The sequence below is a fragment of the Corvus moneduloides genome, chromosome 2 (assembly GCF_009650955.1).
Source record: "Corvus moneduloides isolate bCorMon1 chromosome 2, bCorMon1.pri, whole genome shotgun sequence".
NCBI lineage: Eukaryota > Metazoa > Chordata > Aves > Passeriformes > Corvidae > Corvus > Corvus moneduloides.
In genome coordinates, this window is record NC_045477.1 from 21,699,178 (window position 1) to 21,724,753 (window position 25,576).

The window sequence follows — 25,576 nt, forward strand, 5'->3', positions numbered from 1 at the left end:
GTAATACGTTGTTGTCATTTTTGTGTCTCCTTTATTTAAAAATCTCTGATATAACACAGAAACTGTTGTGGCCCACGAAACTGTTGTTTGTACAGTATGAAACCGGAAGATGTCTTACATGCTTTGGGCAGGAGGACGAGGAGGGCTCTAAGGCTGTAGAGCCTGTTGGGATAGTGTTGGAAGACTGCAAGGGAGGAAGAACCCATATCTAACTTCTTACTGGAAGAAGTCCTTGGTGTGTGCTAGGTGTCCTGCTGGTGCCCAGGCATTGCTGTGGAGATGCTGGGTTGGTCTTGACCAGAAATATGCCAAAAAACTTGCTGGTAATTTAGCGTTACAGAAAATGAGTGGTCCAGCATTAAACCTTGCCTTTTCCCCAACCTATTTAGAGCTACAGATGTAGCTACAAAACTCGGGTTTCATCCGTGTGGGTGTAGGTGTGAGGTTTAAGTACAATGTAGGACTGCTCATTCTGAACGATATGGGTGAAGGGAACGATTGGTCATGGATGTCTACATGCCCAATTTTACCTTGTCCAGGCAGGCAAGAGTGTGATTAGCAGAGGGAACTGAGCACACGGGTGTGCAGATGGAATCACCTCAGATGCTCTGTATGAGAGCTTGGAGATGCCTGCAGCAGCCTGGATAGGAGCAAGAGGAATGCCTGCAAAACAGTACAGTAAAAAGATACCTGAAGCAATCAAAAGTATGTGTAGGCTGATTCTCTAGGTGGGGAAGGACATTCCTGGCCATACTCAAACAGCCTGAATTTGATTTACACCCTGGAGGCCACCCATCTGTACAGGCAAGGCACATCTGAAGGCCTACAGGAAGCATCATGTGAGTGGAATTGAGGCTGTCCCAGCAGGAAGCTATCGACCTGTTGGATACATATTTTCTATTGCATGGTTCAGGTTTCTTCTTTACTGATGTGCAAGACAGAACTACAGGTTGCTGTGTGGCATACCAAATGCTTCTGCCCTGCTGAGACAGGTGACAGGGAGAAGTGGGAGAGAGATTGTCCCACAGCTTTGTCAAAATATGTTTACATAAATAGTAATAATCCATAAATTAAAGGACATTTCTCAAGTTGTTTACTACCAGACATGCAGATATACTGACTCAGAGCGCAGCAGGGCAAATTTTAGTTGGGATCCTGAGGAGTTTGCTTTGCAATCTTATTGCTGTTTTTATTTGAAGTCCTTTTTTCTTCTGTGAAATATGTGTCTTGTCTAATTTTGCTCCCATCTACAATGAAATTTCCAGCCATGAGATGACTGGAGCTATCTGGTTGTAAAAACATGTCAAAGATGACTCCTCTTCGTCTTCAGCTGAGTGCTCCAGGGAAATAAGTGGAGACAGAAACAAAAGGTTCCTGAGCCTACAGGTAAGGATTTTAACTAGGCATAGACATACACATGAACGAAATTCCAGTATTGCACATTAAGTAATTTTTATGACAGACTGAATTAATAACTGGGAAGAAAACAGAAAGACTTAATTTATAACAAGGATTGCTCTAAAACTCTTCAGTACAAAGTCCTAGAAAGTTTGAATCATCCATGTTAGCTGAAATGTCACAGAATTACACAATCACAAGCTGGGTAAGGTTGGAAGGGCCCACAGTGGATCATGTGGTCCAACCTCCCTGCTCAAGCAGGGTCATCCCAGAGCGCATGGCACAGGATGGTGTCTGGATGGGTCTAGAATATCTCCAGTGAGGGAGACTCCACAGCCTTGCTGGGCAACCTGTTCAGTGCACGGTCACCTGCACAGTAAGGAGGTTCTTCCCCATATTCCGGTGGAACTTCTGTGCAGCAGTTTCTGCCCATTGCTTCTTGTCCCATTGCTTGGCACCACCGAGAACAGTCTAGATCCATCCTCTTGGAAGCCCCTCTTTAGTTACTTGTAGACACTGACGAGGGCCGTCTCTTCTCAAGGCTGAAGAGGCCCAGCTCCCTCAGCCTTTCCTCCTAAGAGTCCCTCAACCGCCCTGGTTGCTCTCTGCTGGACCCGCTTCAGGAGCTCCACGTCTCTCTGGTACTGAGGAGACCACAACCGGACACAGCACCGCAGATGTGGAGTGCACTTCTCGTGTGAGCGGCCCAGAACTCCGTCCGCACGGATCCCTCCGGCCCCGAGGCCACTCCAGCGCTGCGTGCCCGGGAGCTCCCCCGCTCCCGGCCCGTCCCTGCGCCCAGCGCCTCCGCCCGCCTCCCTCACAGGCGCTGCGGGCGCTCCTCCGCGCCGCCAGGGGGCGCTGCGGGCGGGCGGAAGCGGCGGCGCTCCCCGCGCCCTCCCGGCGCGCCCCGCGTGTCCGCTGACCCTCCTTCCTCCTCCTCCTCCTCCTCCTCCTCCTCCTCCCGGGCGTCATGGCCGCCTCGAAGCCCGTGGAGGCGCCGGGCGGCGGCGGCACCGCGGGGCTATCCCGCTGGCAGCTGGCGCTGGTGCTGGGCGCGCCCATCCTGCTGGGCGCCGGCGCGATCTACCTGTGGGGGCGGCGGGCGGCGCGGCGCGGGAAGGGCGCGAGCGAGCGGAAGACCCCCGAGGGGCGGGCGAGCCCCGGGCCCGGCGGCGACGGCGGCTCCGGGCAGCCCGACGGGCCCGGACACGAGGAGATGGTGAGCGGGGAGCGGCGCCGCCTGTAGCGGCTCGCCGCTTGGGGGCCGGGGCCGGGGTCCCGCCGCCGGCCGGGCCGCCCGGAGCAGCGTGGGGATGGCCGGGCTGCGATCTCCGGGAGGCAGGGCCCGGCAGGCCGCTGGCCCGGTCCGGAAAGCGGCTTTCAGGGTGCCGGTCCCGACCGAGGAGCAGGCGTGTGATGGGATGGAGCTCGGGTGACATCCTGTCGTGCTCTGCGTGACACGGCCGGCAGGTCACAGAATCACAGACTGGGCTGGTTGGAAGGGCCCACAGTGGGTCATCTGGTCCAGTCTCCCGGGTCGAGCAGGGTCACCCAGGGCACATCGCACAGGATTGTGTCCAGACGATCTGGAATATCTCCAGTGAGGGAGACTCCACAGCCTTGCTGGGCAACCTGTTCCAGTGCTCGGTCACTGCACAGTAAAGAAGTTCTTCCCCATATTCTGGTGGAATTTCTGTGCATCAGTTTCTGCCCATCGCCTCTTGTTCCATTGCTCGGCACCACCGAGTAGAGCCTGGACCCATCCTCTTGGCACATTTCCTCCAGATGCTGATAGATATTGATGAGGTCCAGGTCCCCAGTCAGCCATCTCTTCTCAAGGCTGATCAGGTCGTTCTCCTTTAGGGTCCCTTAACCACCTCTGTCACTCTTGGCTGGACATGCTCCTGGAGCTCCATGTCTCACTGTGGTCAGCCTGTGTGACCCACAGTGCACTTAGCACAGCGATCAGGAGTAGTTTGTTCCGAGAACAGGCGTTGCCAAATGCATCTTCTCATCAAGTCCATGAAAATATAGAAGCCACAGAGTTTATGCAGCAGAGACTTTAAATGTAGAATTTGCCTAAGTAGGAATGCTCTCAAAACTTACATTTATCCTGTTGTAAATTACCGTTCTGAGAATTTTTAGATAAAATGGTCTGTGCAAAAACTGAAGGACAACATGAAAGATCAGAGTCCAGATCAGATCTATGGTTCTCTTGTATATCTGTATTTGGAAAATGCCTCTAAGATGCACTTTCTGCACATCTGCAGCCACAGATGTACCTTGCCAGTCACACTCCGTTACTGAGGTGAGGTTGCAGTTGACAAGCATGCTTAAAGTGATGGATTTGACAAACTGGTTGACTTTGACAAGAATATCCCGTACTGTACTTTCTTCTCCCATTCTTGTGCATCATCCAAAATGCTTTGAACTGTTAGACAGTTTAAACTTCCCATCTGAAATGATCAGGAGAGAAAAACATCACCCTCCAGAGACTGGAAAAAGTCTCTTTTAACCTTGATGGTTTGAATGATGAAGATTGACTCGATTGGGCAGGCAGTGGCAGGCACACGTGGGAGTGGTGAGGAAGGTGGCAACTTCCCCAGCTAGTGAATCATAGCTTCCCTCGGGCATTCCTGGAAGCACAGAATCTCTAAAACCTGTGTTGGACCTTGAGGCAGTTATTTGAATGCAGTGATTTGTTCCTTCCTGGGCACCAAACAGCACTGAACAAGTTGTGTACACAGGACAAATTCAGACTGTTTACTGTGGTAACTTTGGCTCGTGGCTGCAAGCAGCATTTGGCATATTTATGGGACTGTGCTTGTTGAGTGTGAGCTCTAGTTTTCAGGCTGCTTGTGACCTTTGTCTTGCTGCAGTGATTTCCCTGTTGGTATGTTCACTTTGGGTTCCTTGATTGTGTTTCTGAATTCCAGTAATATCCAAGGGTTTGTAGTCATTCTGCAGTTGTAGAAAGGAAGTGCTTAAAACATTTAAAACGCTTATGTAGCATTTGATTTAAAATATTGTGTGTTGCTCCACAAATTGAATTATGAGAAGACTCTGCATTTAAGAATAAGTTGAGTGGTGTGACCTGATCCAAAGTTTCTTGAAGAGTGTCACTGCTTACACTGTAAAGAAATGGGAGGTATTGCTTAGGAAAGCTGCAGAAGATACCAGATTTGACTGATTACATGAGATAATTGTCTAGCTGGTCAAAATACGGCTGCAGCAGGAAAATAAATGTGGCTGCGAGTTCCGTTGACTACTTTATGTGTGTGTGGAGAATTGTCTTCCTGTTACTCATGTCCAAAGCAATGATGCCATGTAGATTTCATGTTTCCTCTCATATTTTATTAGTTATGGATATTATTGATAAGACCCATGATTGAAAGTACAACCAGTGCAGATGCTTCACTTGTCAAACTGCTTGCATTGTGTTAATCTGCCTTTCTAACGTGATGCGGTATTTTTTGAAACTCAGTTGGATTTCATATACAAGTCTGCACAGTGAATAAGAGCCAGTAATTCATTTCACAGTTGAAATACAAGAGGAAAATCTTTTGGAAAACACATGGGTCAATAATGAATTCGCTACCAACAGCTGTGACAACTAACTGTTCTTTTACTCATAGATGTAACTTAGGACTCATACTTCTTTGTGCTTTTCATTAAGTCAGCCCCTGTATCCATTTGATGTTCTGGTCACCATTTCTGAAGGCATGACCTTGAATTATTTTTCTTTGTTCTTTAAAAATATGTAATATCCAATATCTTCCCTGTTCTTTATTCAGACTTGGTACTATTTTGCATGCAGTTCAAGCTTTTCTTTTACCTGCTGCACAGGCCTCACATTTTTTTCCCAGGCTGTGTCTACGCCAGAGGATTCTCCTGGCATTGATGCGCTGGCCAAGTGTGTGATCTGTGACTGACATTGTGTTGGCAGAAGCCCTTAGCACAGGTGCTATATCGGGAAAAGCTGAACTACTTTTGAGATTCCTTCTCCTGTAAGCACAGCTCCTCAGCAGTACAATAAACTGGTATTATTGGACCAGTTAAGTGATGGTGAAAAAACTTCATCTATGGATGACTTAAAGGTCATAAAACCAAATTGCATTTGTTAATGACAGTTGTCGTTGTTTCTTGTAATTTAGATGGAATGTGTTTTAGTCACTCAGTAACAGGGGCTTTGTATGTGCTCTCCTAGTTTGTAGGGAATATTGCATAATTCAAACATGGAGTGCTTTGCATATATTGCTTTAGCTGGTGCCCAATTGATTCTTTTTTTTAAACTTATTCCATGATAAATTCTTAACAGGTTTTGTATCCTCCTTGTCTTACAGGAGTGAGCACTGGATAGTCAGTGAGGTAATGTGTTGGTTGCTTCAGTATTTTTTCCCCTGAAGTTGGAATCAATTCCTGTTGTGGCTCTGTGATAGTCCAAATCTCACCCCTTAACTCTTTCAGCAAGTTCACAGGGTAACCCTGTGTTTGGTGTGAGAGAGGTCAGCTGGGTGGCCTTGTGTATTGCAGACAAAGCCATTGCTGTCCACAGCAGTTCCCTGTCGCCGCACACTTTCCTGTGAGCTGGGCATAGTCCTTGAGTGCAGTGGTGGATGAACGTGACAAACGCCTCGGCCTTTGTGGTGCCACATATCGGGATCAGCAGCCAGCTAGCATGGCTTCTTCCCAGTATCTGTTTTAGTAGCAACTGCTGAATGCTGCCTCTCGCACTGCTGGGACATCGGATCAGGTTAGGAACGAATTGAACCCCTTAGTCTGGGTACACTCATGTTGGTACTTACTCTGAACTGATCTAAGCAGAGTAACTAAGAAGTCATTTCTATTGTACTGTGCACCTGTTGCTTAATAAATCTCACTGTCAACCTACTGTAAGTCTTCTGTTTCATGCCAGCTGCAGTGGACAGGTGTAGGGAACTCCTAAATGTGCGTGCAATAGCAGTAGAACAATTCTTAGGCTCTTGGCAGCTCATGTGCAGCTTGCTTATTCATGGAAGGCGTGGATGGCAAATTCATTTGACAGGAAGGTGACTGACTGAGAACATTGTGAAATTGTCCTGTAGACTTCAGCTTTGTTATTTCTGACTATAATATATCCTTGCTTGTGCTTTGAATTTACTTCTAAAGCTCATGTAAACATACTTTTTCTCATAGTGGTTTTAGTGCTAAGGAGACTTTTAAAACCATTTATATTCAGTTAATGCCTTTGTTTAAATTAGACTTGAGATGAACCTTAGTTTAAAAAAAAAAAAAAAAAAGTAGTGGAAAGATAGGTATTCAGAAAAGAACCGGAATTTTTTTTCCTGGTACATCATCTCATTAAGAGGGTCCTCTTACTTGGAAAGGACGAAAAAGAGGTCTAGAGCAAGGCTTTACTTTTTTGCAAGTTGAATTAAGATGGCTGAAGCAGTAGTCACCCTCCATGTCATCTGTCAGACCAGGGCTCATGCAAATCCTTTTCAACCAAAAGAAAACGCTGAAACTCTCTGCTCGTGCTTCTGTTGTGAATCACTGTCATCATTGGCTGGCAGGAAATTTCTTGTTCTGCTTTGAATAAGAGTCTCTCTCAAATATATAAAGTTCTGAACTGCTAGTTTAACAATATTGCCGTTGCTGGGAGTTACTAAGCATTATTATTCTTGCAGCTGGCTGTCTATTGCTGTTAAGTTGCTGTTTGCACACAGTTTCTGAACATTTTGTGAGGAAAGCACGTTTGCTGAGGCTAAACTATAAGTTAGGAATATATTGTCAGTGTTGTCTATTCTTTAGACAGTTAGCAATCTGCTTGTTCAGGTACCTGGAGAACTGATAACTCAGTTTCACAAGTGTCCTTTGGCTTAAGCTCTGTTCTAAGACTTGTTAATGAACAGTTGCTGAAAGCAGTTCTGAGTACTGAGATGTTATTTTTTGTGTAGCTGCAAATAACTTCTGAGCTATTTGTTTTGTTGGGCTGTTATGAACTTACATTCATTTTATTGAGCTGGTTTGGTTGTTGCACAGATTCTTTGACCAAAAGATGACATACTGGAGAGTTTTTCTTGCTCTATATGGACTTTCACCTTGGGGATAAAAAAAGTCCAGTGTGCCACATAGGATGGCAATGGGTCAGCTGAGGAGAAGCAGTGTAATTGGAAAATCATGTCTAGAGTTATTACTTTGGCAAGAAAATGGAAGAAGTGAGGTTTTTTGATTACTTGTGCATGAGGTACATGAAGTTTGTTTGTGTAATCAGTTTCTTATGTACACATCTTGTGTACGTCCAGTGTAGCAATTGAAGGAATTTTTTTAAAAATATGCTTAAAAAATTTGTCAGGGTTAAATTTAAGGCTTGACAAACCTTCAAAAACTGACCTTATGTGAAGAATTACTTTTCATATTCTTATTAGTGCTATCACAAAAAGGTATTGCAGACTATATTGTAATGTGAGTTCTTTAATATCTTTTGTTTTTAAATAAACAGCCACCAAAAAGCCTCCAAACCAACAACAGCAAAAAACCTCACCAAACCCAACAAAAACGTGCATTGGATTTGGTGGTGTTTTGGGAGCATACTGAGAGCTACAGCAGAGCAGTTTGACTAAGAGTGCAGAGATAAAACATCTCAGAGCAAGCAGTCTAGTTTAAGGCAGCATAAACAAACAAACAAGTTGATTTCTTCCTTGCCTTGGGCACTACTGCTGACTTTATTGCATGAGAGCGTGTTGTGCTCTAAGTTCTGACTCTTTACCCCCACATTTCTTGCCTCATGCAGCAGGGGGTACCCACAGAGTCAGCAAATGTTCCATGATTCATTTCTGTATGATTGGTTGTGTGGTCTGCGACCCTGCCTCTGTTACTAAAAGTTCACTCACATAACAGAGTTACTTCTTTTAATAACTTCGGCATCATGTCCGTAGCCTCCGTAGCCTCTGAAGTTTTTGTTCACTGTTGTGCATGCACACTTTGTAGGCTTGTCTGAAGACTTGATGCTTCCCGAAAACCAGCAGAGCACCAGTGACGGCTCCAGACCTACACATCTTGTTTCCAGTTACGATTCCCACGCCTGGCACTGGAGCAGCTGTTGGGTGTTATCCAGCACTCGTCATCTGTAGCTTTGTGTCTTTACTCAAGGGCTGTGGGGCAGGGCTCTCAGAGTGCCTAGGATGGAGCACATGGACTGCTCAGCCTGGGGCACACACTGGGATAGGAGATCCCTGGCCTCCAGCAATTGGCAGTGATCATAAAGTAGTGACCTAGCTGCAGTTAGGCTTAATTTCTGCAGTCTTAAATAATTTTCACACTGGGAACACATGTATGAATGATACAACGTGGCCCATATCATGTGTTTTTCCATCCAAGATAATAGGAACAGCACTGAATTTTGTGAGATTATTACAGAAAGGCATTTTTAATGTGGTTTGCTCTAGAAATGCACAAGAAAAAATTCAAGCTAACTTGCATGCATTTAAGTTTGCAGCATATGCATAACCCTTTCCTTTGTTAAAAGAAAAGCGTTGTATTTGGAGGTAAATTTAGGACCTGCTCAAAATAAATTTAACCTTTTGAGACTTTGGTTAAGTTTTAAAGAAACAGCTTATCAGATATACAGTTACTTGGCTCTCAGTAAAAATATTTGCACTCTAATTCTGGCTTATGTATCCACAGAGTTACACAGAATGTATGGGGTGAAGTTAATAATCTTTTATCAACTTAAATTTAAAGCCTTACAATAGAAAAATCTGAAAGCCTAGCAGATTGCCTTGTTCTGTGAACAATGAAGACGGCGCAGATTGATTTCCTGTGAGCCCAATGATTAATGACTTGTGAGAAAAGAGCTTTTCTGGCAGTAGGGATATTTAAGAAATTCTCTCCCTTATATGGTTTCACTTGTAAGTCTCCCCTCAGCATAATGCCTCTAAGATCCTTTTGTTCTATTTGGATGCCTGCTTTTATGTAGGAACTAAGGCTAGTACCCATTATCTGATTTTCTCCTGTCAGGATAGGGATCCAGGCCTTAAAAGACAGGTTGTAGAGCAAGTCCTGGCTTCCCCTCAGGTTTTCAGTTTTAAAGTAAATCACTTAGATGCAAAAATTGATCAGGTTGGAATGAAATGAGCAGACATTAAGGGGAATGGGCAAGTGAAATGCAAAGTTGGTTTTAAATTTGTGTTACAGCTGTCTGGTTGTAGTTTGGCCCTGGCAGTGGATGAGTGGGGAGAGGAGGCAGAAGTATGGTCAAAGAGCAGCAGGAACAGTTCCCAACAAATCCTAGATGATCTGAAGCGCAGGAGAGATGCAGTGAATCCCGCAGCTATTGTTAAAGGCACTCCTGTCCCCAGTCTGTAGTCTTTCCCTCCTCAGAAAGGTTTGTAGAATGGCATGTGTGCTCATACATCTGTTCATTTCTGTCTGGCAGAACTGTCCCAAAATGTTGTCAATGAAGCAAGGCTGTGACAGAGGAGCAGAAATCCAGAAGATCAATGTTAGAATCTTCTGCGGCTCTTTATTTCTTGAATGCAGGTTACACCCCTTTGATAGAGCACTTCTACATCTGATCCCTTACAAACCACAAGATTTGATAACTGATGTGTAAATCTAGGGATTGCAGGTAGCAATGTTAGTTTCTGCAGAAATACAGATCATCAACACGTGGTGCAGAACATAAAGATGCATTTAGCAGGATCTTAGGCCAGTCAGCAAAGTTTCCCATCCCCTGCTAAGATGGTGATGGTCCAACACTTGTTATTGTGGGAAGCAGTGTGTGAAGCTGTAGAGGAGTCAGCTATAAAGTTGCTTTGTCTAGTGCATGAAAGGCAAACCAGCTTTATTTTCCTTAGAGGTTTTTATTTGTCTTGCTCAATAGGTCTTTCCACAAGATGTTTTCCATATTTAATTCATGGTCTGATGAGTCACCTCTGGTCTTACAGGCTGTATGTATTTCAGAAGGAAACTCTTCTGTCTGAATTGCTTTGAGGACTTTGTTGTCTTTGCACGTTTAGCCTTTGCAGAAACAACTTACCTCATTGGTTCTTCTGATCACCAGCCATGTAAAAGATTACAATCTGTTTAGCTTTCCAAACAGAAATCACTGCATTGTTTGTTGCCATTGTAGTGAATCTTGTGAAGAGGTTGTCTCCTGTCTGCTACACTTGCAAAAGAAAATTCTTGTATGTTTCCAGGAAATGAAATCAGTGAGATTTTTCAGAAGTCTGGGCTACAGTTTACAACTCAGATCCATTTTCATATCTTTGAAGATGAGCCCTAAAGTGCATAGCTTGTGTGCTGTGATGCCTTTTTAATTTGAACTAACCTATCACTTTCTTTTTCAGAGCCCTCTTGGTAGAGCCCAAGCAGCCAAGAACAAAGGAAACAAATATTTTAAAGCAGGAAAATATGAGCTAGCTATTCAGTGTTACACTGAGGCTATCAGCCTGTGCCCCCCTGAGAAAAACCTTGATCTTTCTACCTTCTATCAAAATAGAGCTGCTGCCTATGAACAACTGGTAAGAAATTAAAGATAATTACGTGTTTATTAAAAAAAGTAGCATTATCAATTTTGTATTTTGTCACTTTCATCCACTGAAAGGTCCCAGGTAATAACATCTGCTGCCTTCACAATAAGATGCTGTTGCAGCTTTTTTCAGCTCATCATATTTTTCTACGTGTAAATAAAATTATTTTCTGTTAACTACTCTCAGTCTATCTTATGCAATTCTTGTGCATCCTGTTCTTCTAAGACAAAGTTTTAATTTATTTTTCTCTGGAATAATTTTCTTGTGTATAAGTTAATTTTACTTCTCTTGAGTATGAAAGAAAGGTGAAAGGCCAAATATTTTGGAAGGATGATACTTCAAAAAAAATCACAGAGATCATAGTAAAGGCCAAGATCTAAATTTTGCACATAGGGAAGTAACATTTACTCAACAGCTGAGTATACTTGGTGTTATTTTAGAAGTCAACCAGTGTTGCTTATTATGGTATGATGGATTTGCTTTTGAGGTCGAGTTGGTGAGCTGTATAAAGGAGTCGAAAAGTTGGCTTTGTACAATCTGAAGTATCAAGTGAGAGACTGTGCTTACATAAATCTGGTGTTAGAGGAAGGATAAACCAGTTCTTGTCTAACACAAATTCATGCCTTAATGAATCCCAAATGTGTGTGGTTTCTCTATTAGAAAAGCATGTTTTGATACATTTAAATAATTTGGAAAAAAAAAAGTTTCAGGACTTTGGTGAACTTGTTTGGTTTCATTATATTTCCATCTTTTTCCTTCTAGTTGTTTTACACCAGTCTTTCAGCCCCCGTGTTACCTCCTGCAAGCATCTTTGCTTCAACTCGTTATGTTCTCCCATGGGATTTTTACACTGTCTGGTTTAATATTTCTGTAGGAATTCCATTTCTGTTCCGGGGCTTTTCTGTGCAGGTGGTTTGCAGTGGTGCCCAGGCAGTTTGTCCCTGAGGCCCTTGCAGGAGCAGAGGCAAGCAGGGGAACCGGAGCACCCGGAGCCGCAGCCACGCTGGGTGCGCGTGACCCTGGAGTTGGCTGTGGGGAGCCAACGCAGGGAGCTGAGTGGGGCCTCTCTCACTGTGTTGTTTTCTGCCCACAGCAAAAATGGACAGAAGTGGCACAAGATTGCACAAAGGCTGTTGAGCTTAACCCTAAGTATGTCAAAGCTCTCTTCAGACGCGCCAAGGCCCATGAGAAGCTAGACAATAAGAAGGAATGTTTAGAAGGTGAGTGGCCCGTGCTGTGTATACTTAAAAGTGGAATTAGCTCTGCTGCTTTGGAGATGGCAACTTCTGGAATTGTTTTGTTTGTACTTCTGTAGCTACAGTAATACAGAATTACTTATTTAAAACCATTCATAGCTTTGGCAAACACATATTCTTCTCTTGTCAAAAGAAACCTTTTCACATTTCTCAAGCTCTCATCTGCTTACATCTGAAATAACTGCTGAGAAATTGATGTTACTGTAGCAACTCGAGGTATTCTTTTTCCCGGAAACTCCTTCGCTTTATAATAGAATTCATCTAACATGACAACCAGGACAACAGTCATTCTATTTCCATGCAGTAAACAGACTTTCTTCTTCTCTGTTTGTTTTAGAGAAATTACACTACTACAGCAATGAGGGTGTTTTTGCAAGTAGAGATACATGGTCAGAAACAAAAGTATTACAGTAATTTAAATGCATTGGACAGGTATTAGAGGGAAAACAGCTTCAGTAGCATTTTGTTCTGGTGCATAGCTTATGAAAACCAGAACAGATTGATTTTTTTTTTTTTTTTTAATATTAATACTATGTATTTGGCAGAAATTACTGTGTCAAATCCTTCCAAGTGCTATTCCTAAATAGAATACCTTTTGAACTGTCAGGAAGATGTAACTGAGAAGCCATGGAAATTAAGAACTACAGGTCAGATGTGTTGTCTCAGGGCACTTTGGAGCTACAGTATACTGCTTGAAAATAGCCATACAAATTTCACCGAGTGAAATCATTCCTGCTGCTGTTAAGTTAAAAGACAAATGTGCTTATATTATCAAAGAAGGACAGAAAATAAGGCAGTGCTTTGGCTGGCAAATCTAACTGTTAAATTAGTTTCATTATGTATAACGGCTAAGAATTAGGTCTGCCAAGTTAGACGGTAAATTAGATGTGGAAATTTTATCTATCTGTTTATCTGCTGGCAGAATGCCTTTATGCCCTTTAAGACCATAGTGACTAGAAAAGGACAACTTAGTTCATTTAGTGCACTCCTTTGCAACCACTATGTATCAGCTGCACTTCCTGAGTGCTGTAATAAAATACAAGCCTTATGTAGCTGCGAGGTGATAAAAGTCCCAAGAAAGATCAAGTGTCCCTGTGACAGTAGGACAGTTTTAAATATAACTTCTTTTTATGTTAATAGTGTTAATGTTAGTGACAATTATTTTCAGCCTTGATTTGTATTTGATTTTTCGCTTGCAGTTTTTTCAGATCTGAAGCTTTCTTGCTTTTTTATGAACTGCACTGTTTTTCTGTAACCTTGCTTTTACCTGCCAACCACATATGGCCAGTAAAATCCCAGGAAGTAGGGTATGCCCATGTAGTGGAGGAAAGCAAAACCAAACAAACCTCAAAACCCTGCCACTACCAACAGAAAACTCCTCCAGCGATCCCTAGCAGTATAATTTGGGAAGATGCTGCTGCTGCAGCCAAGCCTGGAGTGCAGCAGTCTTTGGGCAGAGTGTGTCTGCTGGGGTTGTATAACACGCTCTTTCTGGGAGTACCATATTTTCCCAGGGACTCTGATGTGCTTCCTGACCATGCCAGAGTTGCAGGGAGTTTCTGTATAAATGATGGCTTAACAGTCCCTCTAGCAGTGCAGAATTACAGTAACTATACTAAAACTCCAGGGTAAGACATTTACTTTTCAAGAATATTCAGACAATACACTACTTGAGTTTCAAGTCCAGACTCTGTTCATCTTCACTGATGTTTAAATGAAAACTGAACAGGGAAAACCCGTGGTAGCATTGCATTAAGTGGAGGATCCGGAGAAACAGTGTGGTAAGAGTGCATTTCACACTGCAAAGCTTCACTTGGGCAGCAGTGGGTTAACATTTGCAGAGGTTTCTCTGTGTGAATTAAAGCCATGTGATAGGGCTGGCACTTTAAATAGGCCAGCAAGGTATTTCTCCTTGCTCCCTTCCAAAGTCACAGAGGTGAAGAGAAAAATTTGAGATAGAATATAGGAAAATTTCTTAAACTGAGGAGTAAGTGAGATGTGATGGGACTGAATGTGAATTTTAGAAGTAGAAAATAAAGACCAGTTGCAGAAGAGAAGCTATGTTAGCACTGTCAATGCAAACATCATATGAATGTAATTACTCTCCTCAAAGTTTCAAAATGGTGAAAGCCCCTGATGGAGGTATACATTTTCAGTATTCATTTAAGTGTGTTTGTCTCTAGATAAAAAGATGAAGAGAAAAAGAAATGTAATTTCTTTTCCTTCACTGTCATGAAGTCCTTTTGTCCCAGGAAGATAATTTTGGAGACAGACTTGTATCTTGAAAAATACAGCAAATACAGCAAACTGAAAACAGAGGCTTTTGCCTGAGAACAGGACGTGTATTAGTTTGGCAGTACTTCATCGTATTCAGTGGCACATTTTAGTGTACTCCAGTGATTATCAGAATTCCTTTAATCTCACTTTTGTACGTTGTTTCCTAGATGTCACTGCAGTCTGCATTTTAGAAGCCTTCCAAAACCAGCAAAGTATGTTATTAGCTGATAAAGTTCTTAAACTCCTTGGAAAAGAAAAGGCCAAAGAGAAGTACAAGGTAGGACTTTTGATATTGCTGACTAATTGTTATTTCACCTGACCAGTTGTTGAAAAGTTGGTTGTTGGCATTCTGTCAGTTGTTGTAAACAAGTCACTGTCTTCATCTGCTGAAGTGTAACAGGCAACACAAACTGGTTTCTACAAAGCTGCCATTGTACCAATGTTATTTTCCTTTGGGACCTCTCCAAAGTTTTTGGAACCTCAGCAGGGAAGAGAGATCTACTCCTAGCAGTTTTTTCCCTTTAATAATCAAATTTGTTATGACATTCAGGAGACACCCTAAGTTGGTGTGCTGCCCTACATAGGGCTTTTCTGAACTTGCAACTTCATGGAAACTGGATGTGTTGGAACAGATGTCTATGCATGAATGTTGGGAAACTGCAGAGCAGAGAACTGTGGAAGCATAGAGGTAGCCAGGAGCAGTCATTTCAAGTGGCTGTAGGCTTACAGAAAGGTTGGGACAGGTGCCCACACATTCTTGCTTGTTATTAAAGCATTCTTGCTTGTTTTTTGATGGTGGTTGAAGTACTGAAATCCCGTGTTGGTTTTGAGATGCTGAATTTCTTTCCTACAGAAATTCATGTAAATGTGTAGTGTCGAGGCAACAACAGATGGTGTTGTAAGTGTGGTGCACATAGCATCACAAGATAGGTGTGCTTCAGAAGAGTGCATTCAGTGTTTTCCTGCAGGAGAAATTGAATTGTAATTCTTGTGTGCAGTTTATTTTGAGCAAGAAATATTTTTTGGCTGTAGAAAAGATTCAGTACCTGAGAGGTGTTGCTTCTGGGACTTCAAGTAAAATGTGTTTTATCTGGGCCAAGTTCGGCACAGAACTAGGATATTGCCTCATTAGTCTCCACTGTAACAATGACAGCAGCTTCTCTTGGACAAGTTGGAGAACAGAGAAAACTGCCATTCAGAATCTGCTTGAATTTAGGCTTGTGCTTAAACCTCTAGTTTGCATTTTTCACCCAATTTATGTGCACACCCAATGCCTTAGTACATCTCCCCAATGTCTTATGATATCCTAAGAGTCCTTATTTCTAGCCACATATGTGGAAAGATACTACCTCCCTCCCCCCCAAATATCATCACTTTATTTTCACTGGTGATGGTATTGCATTGTGATGTGAAGCTTAAAGAATCCCTAAACATCAAGCTGGCAAATCCAAAATATCAGGCTATCAGATGAGATAGTGGAAGTTGTACATTGATTCTTCCATCAATTTTTTTTAATAATCACATTTGTTGTCCATTTCCTTTGTTACCATCTGATCTTACCACCTAATGACTTGGAATTACCTTTCTCTGTTTCAGAATCGGGAGCCTCTGATGCCCTCACCACAGTTCATTAAATCCTACTTCAGTTCTTTCACAGATGATATCATTTCCCAACCTTTGCTTAAGGGTGAGAAATCAGATGAAGATAAGGACAAGGAGGGAGAGGCTTCTGAAGTAAAAGAAAAGTGAGTGTACAGTACAGTTGGGAATTATTTGGTATTGGAATTAAGTTTTCAGTGGTTTGGGCATTCTGCTGAGTGTAACGTGCTGCTCTGTGTAGTACTTGGCATGGAGAATCCTTTGATATAAATGATAGCAGTGTTGTAAGTGAAGCCTTAGTGAAAGCTGACTGGCTGGTTCCAAACTTGCACTAAACAGAGGAAGGACAATGAGACTGGGAAAACATGCTGAATATTTACTACAGTATCACAGTAAATCTTGGGAGAACTGGAGAGGGCTGAATGATGCTTCTTAGGAAAGGAATATTTTATACTGAAGGAGCATTTCCAAGGAAGAGAGCAAGTTAGCCTTTGGACTGGAAGGGAAAAGATGAGCTAGGAAAAGGGGATTTTAAAATGAAAATATGCATTTACAGCAACTGAGGCTGAAAGGGTGTTTTATCTTTCTGGAATCAAATTGCCCATAAATGAGAAGTTTGTTCTGGCGTAGAAAAACTTGGTTTTGTGGTTTTGTTTGGGTTTTTTTTTTAGTGGAGCGTGAGCACCATATAAATGGCTCTTTAATTTACTATGCTGCTTTCCAGATTATTTTTGGAAGATTGCAGTGCTGTCAGTTTGGAAACAATTGCAAACAGCATTATGATTTTTTTTTTTAAAGTAAGAGAGAATGTCCTGATCTACAGGCAGATTCACTGAATCCAGGACACAGCTGAGAACAAGGCAGTGCTGTAATTTTTTGCTATTAAATCCTTTCTTCCACATATAGGCTGCACATTGCTAGGTTTAATATTTCACTTTCCTGTCCATGAATTCCACCCTTTTGTTTTAAAGCAGAGATTATTGCTGTTCTTCATGTGAAAAAGAAACTCAAGGGACTACTGACGCTCACATTCAAAAGCTTTAAAATATTTTTCTTCTTTATTTCCAACGTAATTTAGCCAGTTTTTGTGCAAATTGTTTTCCGTCTGTGATGGCCCCATCCAGGAATGGATGTTCCAGTGGAACTATGCTGGTGGTGTAAAAGTATAGCACATGTTAATATTTGTAATTATTTGATGAAACATCTGAATGGAAATTGCAGTGTTCAGTGAATACATGTATATATACAATTGTTCTTACATCATTTACAGCTCTGGCTATTTGAGAGCAAAACAATATATGGAAGAAGAGAACTATGACAAAATTATCAGTGAAAGCACAAAAGAAATTGAAGCAAAGGGAAAATACATGGCAGAAGCTTTGCTTCTGCGAGCTACTTTCTACTTACTTATTGGCAATGCAAGTGCTGCCAAACCAGACCTAGATCAGGTCATCAGCATGGAAGATGCAAATGTGAAGGTAAGAATCTGTCACAGCTGGATTGTAGTTGGGATTGAGAAGTTAGATGATAAACTTGCCATATACTTCAAGAAGTTGTTTTTCCAAATTTTCAGATGTTTTAATGGGAGTATTCTGGTTTATTTACTGTTTTGTTCCTGACAAATTGTTTTGTTCAAGGGCTTGTTGATTTTTGAGACAACTGTACTGAGTAGTGCAAACTAAAGGTGATAAGCAGTACAAACTAAAGAATGAGGGAAGTTGAAGGAATTGGAGGCTTATCCACTCTGGATAAGTGAAAAACCTTAAGTACACTTCCATATTCAGCTGCTTCAAAAAACACTGATGTGTTTGTAAACATAGGAATTTAGAAGGATTTGGGAGGGCTTGGAAATCCACCGAGATGGAAGCATAGGCTGACGTTTTTGAAATTAAGTAAGGGAGCTGATGCATTTAGGGTCAACATGAAACTTACTCCTGCTTAGAATAATTGAAACCTATCAGTGGGAGAGACTAGTCATATGAAAAATTTACTGTGATTGTAATGAAGCCTTAAATGTGGAGAAACACTGGGGTGGCTGATGTTTCTCTGACCATTTCTTGCAGCTGCGAGCCAACGCTCTGATCAAACGGGGCAGTATGTACATGCAGCAGCAGCAGCCTGTGCTGTCCACTCAGGACTTCAACACAGCTGCTGACATTGATCCTCAGAATGCTGATGTTTACCACCATCGAGGACAAGTAAGAAACCTTAGAGATTTGGTCCCAGCACTTGGCTATTTCAGTATATACTGAAAGGAAAAACGGTGTCATTGGAGACACTTCGTACTGGTTGTGGCAGAAAAACATGAACTCCTAATTGGGAACTTTTGTGGGATAAACACCCAGTCTACTTTGGAGGTTCAGGTCAGGTGGAAGCAGTTTATTTCTATAGCTATAGGAAAGCCCTCTGTCAGTGTAAGCTGTGACTTACAGGTACTGTGGCTTGTGTGCATTTACGGCAGATAAAAGCTGTTCTGTGAAGGGGCCTGGATGGCAGAGCAGCATCTGCACAGCAGGAAGCTTTGTTACAGCAGAGGTAACGTGTCCCTGATAACATCTGCAGCCCTGTGGCTTGGACTTGGATCTGTTCAGCTCATCCTTCTCTGCCTTATGACACTGCTGTGTCCTTTCTAGCCCTAGAGAAGCCTGCTGCCACAGACCTGCAAGATGAATGGTGCTGGAAGTAAAAAAGGAACACTAGCATATGCAGAGAGGCTAAGTCGTATTTGTAAGGAAGACTTCCATGGATCAAGGGTCTTTCTCCATGAATTTTTTAGACCTCTTTAGGGCTCAGAAATGAAATGCTATGTCTTGACTGAAGGGAATGAAAGTTTTCTGCAGATTGAAAATTGGTGTTTTACAGTAGCTTCACAGTAAAGTAAGAGAATGGTGAAGTGAACTCTGCTCCTGTGGAGGAATAAGAATGTCAGAACAAAACCAGAAAAACCCCAACCAAACAAAAGAAGTTGGAATGAAAGCTGGAAAAGCTGAAATGCTTCAACGTCCAAATAGTCCACAGATACTGGCTACAGAGAGGCAAAACAACTTGAGAAAATATGGCATAATTTTGGAGACTGGACATCATGCTGAAGCAGTGATGGCAGCAGTCTAAAATGCAAGCATTCTCAATCCCTACACAGGGTCATTGCCTACTTGTGTAGGTAGCCAAAGTTTCACTGGTGGCTTCGATAATATAGTATGACAGTGATTTTTAGTTATGGGTTTTGTAGGTTTCTAGACAGTTCTAAAACTGATCTGGAGATGATATGAGTAACTGATGCTATTTGAATTATCATGTAAGTGTCTGAAGCACAGATGAAATAGAGAAATAGGATTTTCTTTCATTCTGGGTAGCTGAAAATCCTGCTTGACCAAATTGAGGAGGCTGTGGAAGACTTTGATGAATGTATCCGACTGAGACCCAATTCTGCCTTGGCGCAAGCACAGAAATGTTTCGCTCTGGTAGGTAACGTGCTGGGGTTGATCTGGGTGCTTTTTCTTTAAGGAGTTCTGGAAAACACTGTTTCTCTGGTTTATTCCAATTTAACAGGAAAGTAGGGCAACAAACATCTCTGTCTTTTAATAATAAGGTAAAGGAATAATGCAGCAGTTTCTTCAGTTGGAGTATGGGTTTGCTGCTTTCCTTCTGAAACATTCATTGTTCAAACAGTTCAAACATTTTTTCTGTTTTGTGGGAGAGGAACAAAAATCTTCATTCTAATTGGAGCACATAAAATTGATTTTAATAAAGCTTTACTATTGTGGAGAGCGGGCAGCATCAAGAAATTGGACACAAACTATTTCGAGCTAGTACAATGACTCAGTGTGCAAGAATCTTGTCAGGACAGCTTTGCATGGTGTGAACGAGGAGGAATGCCAAGTTTGGAATTTCTAAGCATTTGAAATACAGGGAGGCTATCACAATTATCAGGCCTTATTACTTCCTTCTTTCACCCATTTTCCTCTCCAAGTCCAGACACTTGGACATGTGGTAGGTTCCCAAAACCAGATTTGGTAGGATGTACAGGTATGTCACCTTCTGGAACTTAGCACAAAATCATAGAATGGCCTGGGTTGGAGGCAATCTCAAAGATCATCTCGTTCCAACTCCCCTGTCATGAACAGGGACACCTTCCACCAGACCAGGTTGCTCAGAGCCCCATCCAGCCTGACCTTGAACACTGCCATGGATGAGGCATCTACAACTTCTCTGGGCACTGTTCCAGTGTCTCACCACCTTTACAAGAATTTTTTCCTAATATTCGATCTAAACCCGCTGTCTTTCAATTTGAATCCATTCCCCCTTGTCCTGTCACTACAAGCTCTTGCAAAAAATCCATCTCTGTCTTTCTTATAGGCTCCCTTCAGGGATGTGAAGGCCACAATTAGGCAACCCCAAAGCTTCTCCAGGCTGAACAATCCCAATTCTCTCAGCTTATGTAAAATACCTTTGAATTATTATAATGCAGGCAGCCCTTGGGGAGGTGGGTAGAGGCCTGATCAGCCTTTTTTAGTCTGGTGATGGTGTAATTATTTTCTTTTATTTTTTTCCCTTGGAATAGTATCGCCAAGCGTATACAGGAAGTAATGCTTTGACTGTGCAAGCAGCCATGAAAGGCTTTGAAGATGTCATTAAAAAATTTCCAAAGTGTGCTGAGGGCTATGCACTCTATGCTCAGGTATGTTTTTCTCTCTCTTAAAGAACATGCTGTATTCTCTTGTACTTTTTATCTTGGATATAACATAACATTTCTTCAAATAATAGATGAAGATTTTTGACACCAAGTTCTGAGATAACACATGCTGTCTTGAATAAGCTACTTGCATTTATGGTTATGGGTGTTCTGGGGTAGAGGAAGTACAGAAGGAATTGGTGAAGCAGGATATAAGTAATGAGACGTGAAGGTGGTTATTAGGAGACAGAGGTTATTCCTGCGCAGTTCCCCCCTTCCTCATGTGTGTGGCATCTCAGTTGATGAATGTCAGGGATTCTCTGGGTAATTTGAGAGTCAGATGTGTGGAACTAGGGTGACATTTTTGTTCTGCTACCAGTGGCACGTTGTGGTTTAGAACAGCTGTTCAGAGTACACTTGTAACAGAGACTGTAATTTCTTCTCTAAGAACATACTGCTGGTTTTAGTAGGAAGCATAAGACGTTCTGATTGTAAGTAGGTTGGCAATATATGTGCATTTCCTTCTGAAAGAAGTGTATTTGAAAAAGGAAGAGTTGAAGCTTGCAGGTACAGACTTTTAGAATGGTTTTTATCTACAGCACACAGCATGTTGCTTGTGGATCTGCCATTACAGGTGACAGTGTGGTCAGTAATTTGTGCACTTAAAGCACAGAAGCTTTCCAAAAAGCCTCCATTTTGAAACTTAACTCCGGTAACTGATGTGCCTGGCCTGCTCTACCATAAATGAACTACATCCAATCTCATGTTGTCAATACAGTTTTAATTAGAATTAGCCGAGTGCAGAGCACATGCTTTGGTTACTTATTGACAAACAGGTTTCTCTTCTGATTCGATTCAGGCACTAACTGATCAACAGCAGTTTGGCAAGGCTGATGAAATGTATGATAAATGCATTGACCTTGAGCCAGACAATGCCACTACATATGTTCATAAAGGGTATGTATTGAGTTTGCAGTCCTTTTGGTGGTGAGCAGTCAGCATATTTAGATGAATCAACCTGAATTGAATGTCTATGTTTAGAAGTTTAACCAGGAAAAACAACTTTGTGAAAATATCTTTGTGCTCTTAAATGTATTTCTATATTTTGTCTTGACTAAGCTGCAAATAAGTTTCAGGAAAGTTTCATCAGTGTTCATTTCTAATTGAGTATCTCTTTGAAGTATATCTGACTTTTCCTTTAGCCCTATTAGTTTCAGCTTTGTGTTGAAGTTTTTTCTTTCATAAAACAACATGTACCAAGTCCTCTTGGGAAAAATTTGCCTTTCTTAAGAGTCATTAAAGCAGTAACGTGGTTTATTGAAAGTGACTGTCACATAGGTGTTTTTAAAAGTCGTGAAGTTACTAAGTTACTGTCTACCTGCATTAGAAATTAAATACATTATACATTTGGGATGGTTCTGCTTACCATGATGAGGGTTTTGGGAGGAGCATGTGAAGTGTGTTTGAAATTTTCTTTTTCTTGTAGTTTACTTCAGCTCCAGTGGAAGCAAGATTTAGACAAAGGATTAGAACTCATAAGCAAGGCCATTGAAATTGATAACAAATGTGATTTTGCATATGAGACCATGGGAACGATTGAAGTGCAAAGGTAATGCTGAATTGCAGTGTTAAAAGTTCTTAGTTACTTCTGAAGTTATAGTAGTTCTTTAAATTTTCTCATGGATCCTAAGCCTTGAGATCTTCTCCCTGGTGTCCTCTAAGGCCAGCTCTTACCCAAAGTCCTGATTTCTGTTCTGTAACTCTTAAGTAAAGCCCTCCATTCTCTGTGGCAGAATTCTGATTTATGATCTGATAACTTCTCATCACCAATTTCATACTTAATGGACAACATGCAGATGAGTCTGTGTATGTTTAAATACATCTCTTCTGCATTTAAAGTGACTTCCTCAATCATTACCTGGCTTTGTGTGTATCTGATGTTGTCCTTGGACATCGTGGGCTGTTTGTACTGAGGATCCTGTGCTGTTTCCTCCTGCAGCCAACAGGACTCCAGTTTGCAGTTCTTGGGGGAAAGAGGAATGCTCTGTAACATTGTATTGCAACTGTGCAAAGGTTTGGCATGTAGCTGACAGTACAGTTGAGTCTCTTTTTAATATGTCTAGTCTTCTAAAGGACAGACAAACTATTGCCATGAGAAATTTTTCAAGCATTTCCTATTTAAATAATGTGCTTCTGTCTGTGCTAGTTTTCCTCTTCTGTATACTAAGTCCTTTCAGGGGAGATGAGAGTTCATTCAGTTGCCCAGCATTATCTTTCTAGTGAACTTGGTGTCCTCTGGAGAACATTTTATCCTGCACCACCACCCACTGGGGCTCTCAAGAGGGAGGCTGTTTAACAGCTGCCCTAGTTGCTTAGGCTTGGTGACAACTTCTCTGAGTTTACTCAGCATCACCACAGGTTCTTGTGGTGGTTCCTCCTGAAGTCCTTTTAAGTTATTAATGGTGGAGAGTGTAAGTCCTGAAAGAAAAAAGATGTTTTAGAGATGGCAGTATTGCTTTGGCAGTCTTAACTGGGCTAAATTTTTGTTTATTTCAGAGGTAATCTGGATAAAGCCATTGAAATGTTCAACAAAGCTATCAACCTGGCCAAATCAGAAATGGAGATGGCCCACCTCTACTCACTCTGTGATGCTGCCTATGCCCAGACAGAAGTTGCAAAGAAGTATGGATTGAAACCACCAACACTGTAAAGAAACAAGGAGGAAATGACCTTCCAAAGTGAAGTTGCCCACTTCAGCCAGCCCTAAAGACGCTGTTGCAGACCATGCTGAATGGTGGAACTTAGTTTTTTCCCGTTCGTGGTGTTGTCATTTGCTACATCTGTTAAATGTTTAGGTGTTGTGGGAGTGGTTGTTCAAGGAAGTATGCAGTGCTGCATCTTGTTCCTTCTGCAGCAAAAACCTTAGAGTGTGTTAAGGGAAATAAAGTTGCAGGGGAACCAAAGGAACATATTTTGGCCATGCAAATAAAAACTTCACACTGGTTCATTTTGGGTGATTATGTTGTGGGCGGTTTTTGCTTTATCAAATAATATTACAGCATGTGGGGTTTTTTCCTGTTGATTTTAAAGGTAATACTAGTCAGTGCTGTAAAATAGGTTTCTTTTTTATATCCAGTTAATCCTTGAGGGTTGATTTTAATTTTGCAAAAATTAATTTTCAAACTTTAATAATAGAGGGGTTTTTTAAGTCAGTAGATGTAGCGAGGATCCCTGTAAATATATGCAAGCATGCACAATCTTCCCTTAAATCCCCTTCCACCCTCTGCATAACTTACTTAGAAATAGTCCTGTGGCAGCTATTCGGGAATTAATTTGATAGTCCTTATTCTCACCCCAGAAAGCCCCAGAGTACTGCATAGGAGAACTAGGAAAAAGGATGGCTGGGGAAGGAGGTCAGGTAACACTGCTTCAGTGTAGACTTTGCTGGAAGAAAGATTGTATTCCTGTGCAGCAGTCCTTACTTGAATGTCATGGGAAATTGTTCTGGAGGGTTCAGAGGGACTTTCAAGAACAGAAAGCACTGCTGGGAGTCAAGCTCCGAAAGGTAAGGTCATGCTTGCATATAATCTTTGTAATCTCTGATGCTGTTGCATAAATGTAGCAGCTGATAGACATCTGAATTCTCTTCAGTCTCTAGAGACTGCTGGGTTACGATCTCTTCCTTGTAAGAGCCCCTTGGCAGGATTAAGTGAGATAAGGAACAAAGCATAGGCTCAAACTTCCAATAATGGATTTGGAATCTGCACTCACTTCCTTGTTCTGTAGACCCTGTCTTGTTCAAGATTACAAATACTGTAGAAAGGAAGCAATTGTGCTGCAAACAGCAGATGGGCAAATTATGAAACAGTTTTCCTCTCGTTAGGAACTTCACAAAGAGCCCTCTTGCTTTGGGTTGATCTTTCTGGTGTGGAAGTCAGTCAATCCATCTTGCCTTTTCCTGGATTGATGTGGCTGGACAAACCTCATGCAAATGATGTAGCTTAATTTATGACACACTAGTTTGGGCTTCTTTACATCCTCAAATCATAGATTTGTTCGTGGTGAATTGTCTAATGTATTTAACCTTTTAAAGAAATTAATGATGCTGTAGTCACACTGTCTTGTTCTGTAGTTGTGCCACCATACAGCAGCAGGTTGCATTTTCAACTTGACCTTCCTTTCTCCCAGCAACTACAGTTGAGTACTCAAATGGTGGAGAGTAGACATAAAGATTTAATCATTATTTTAGTAGCTCATTAGGTGATCTGAAATCATAGCACTGGTATAGAATTGAAGCTATGGGAAGGTACTGGCAGCTTCTAGGGGCACTGAACGTAAGAAGTGTCAAACGTCTTTTCCAACTTCCAATCTCTGCATCAATTACTTGAGAACAAAAATACGCCAGACTGACGAGTCCTGTTCTCCGAGGAGTTTTTATTCGCATGGCCTTATTTACATTGGCATTTTCTCCTCATCACCCCATCTGTACCCCATTCCTTACCCCCCCCCAATCAATTAAGGGAAAAAAGCATGTGCTGTCAATTACTAGCATTCCAAATCATCACAGACTTTTGCCTGTTCTTGAACTAGTTTGAAACTGCACTGAAAGGATGCATTGTCTGTAATTTTTTTGTAAATGACATATCACCTGTAAACTGAAAAAATAAATACTACCTTCAAGTATCTCTCTCTGACATGTATAAGAACAGGTTCTGATGAAAGTGTTCTCTGCAGTGGTGAGCTCAGTGCTTATGTTGTTCCAAATGTAGGAAGAACTGGTAATTGACTGACTCCTTGTCATCTTCTCTCACTTCAACCTTTAAGAAAGAATGAGGAGGAGATGTGGAATCAACAAATCC

General features: G+C 41.9%; 1 protein-coding gene across 1 annotated transcript; it reads left to right on the top strand.

Moving 5' to 3' along the window:
* The first annotated feature begins 2,355 nt into the window (after positions 1-2,355).
* On the top strand, positions 2,356-25,400 carry TOMM70 (translocase of outer mitochondrial membrane 70). Its single transcript, XM_032098421.1, has 12 exons — positions 2,356-2,620; positions 10,731-10,904; positions 12,007-12,133; positions 14,614-14,723; positions 16,043-16,191; positions 17,316-17,523; positions 18,109-18,243; positions 19,399-19,506; positions 20,607-20,723; positions 21,577-21,674; positions 22,204-22,326; positions 23,274-25,400. Exons 1-12 carry the CDS (start codon positions 2,372-2,374, stop codon positions 23,425-23,427), a joined length of 1,752 nt encoding a protein of 583 aa, XP_031954312.1. The 5' UTR covers positions 2,356-2,371; the 3' UTR covers positions 23,428-25,400.
* The last annotated feature ends 176 nt before the right edge of the window (positions 25,401-25,576 follow it).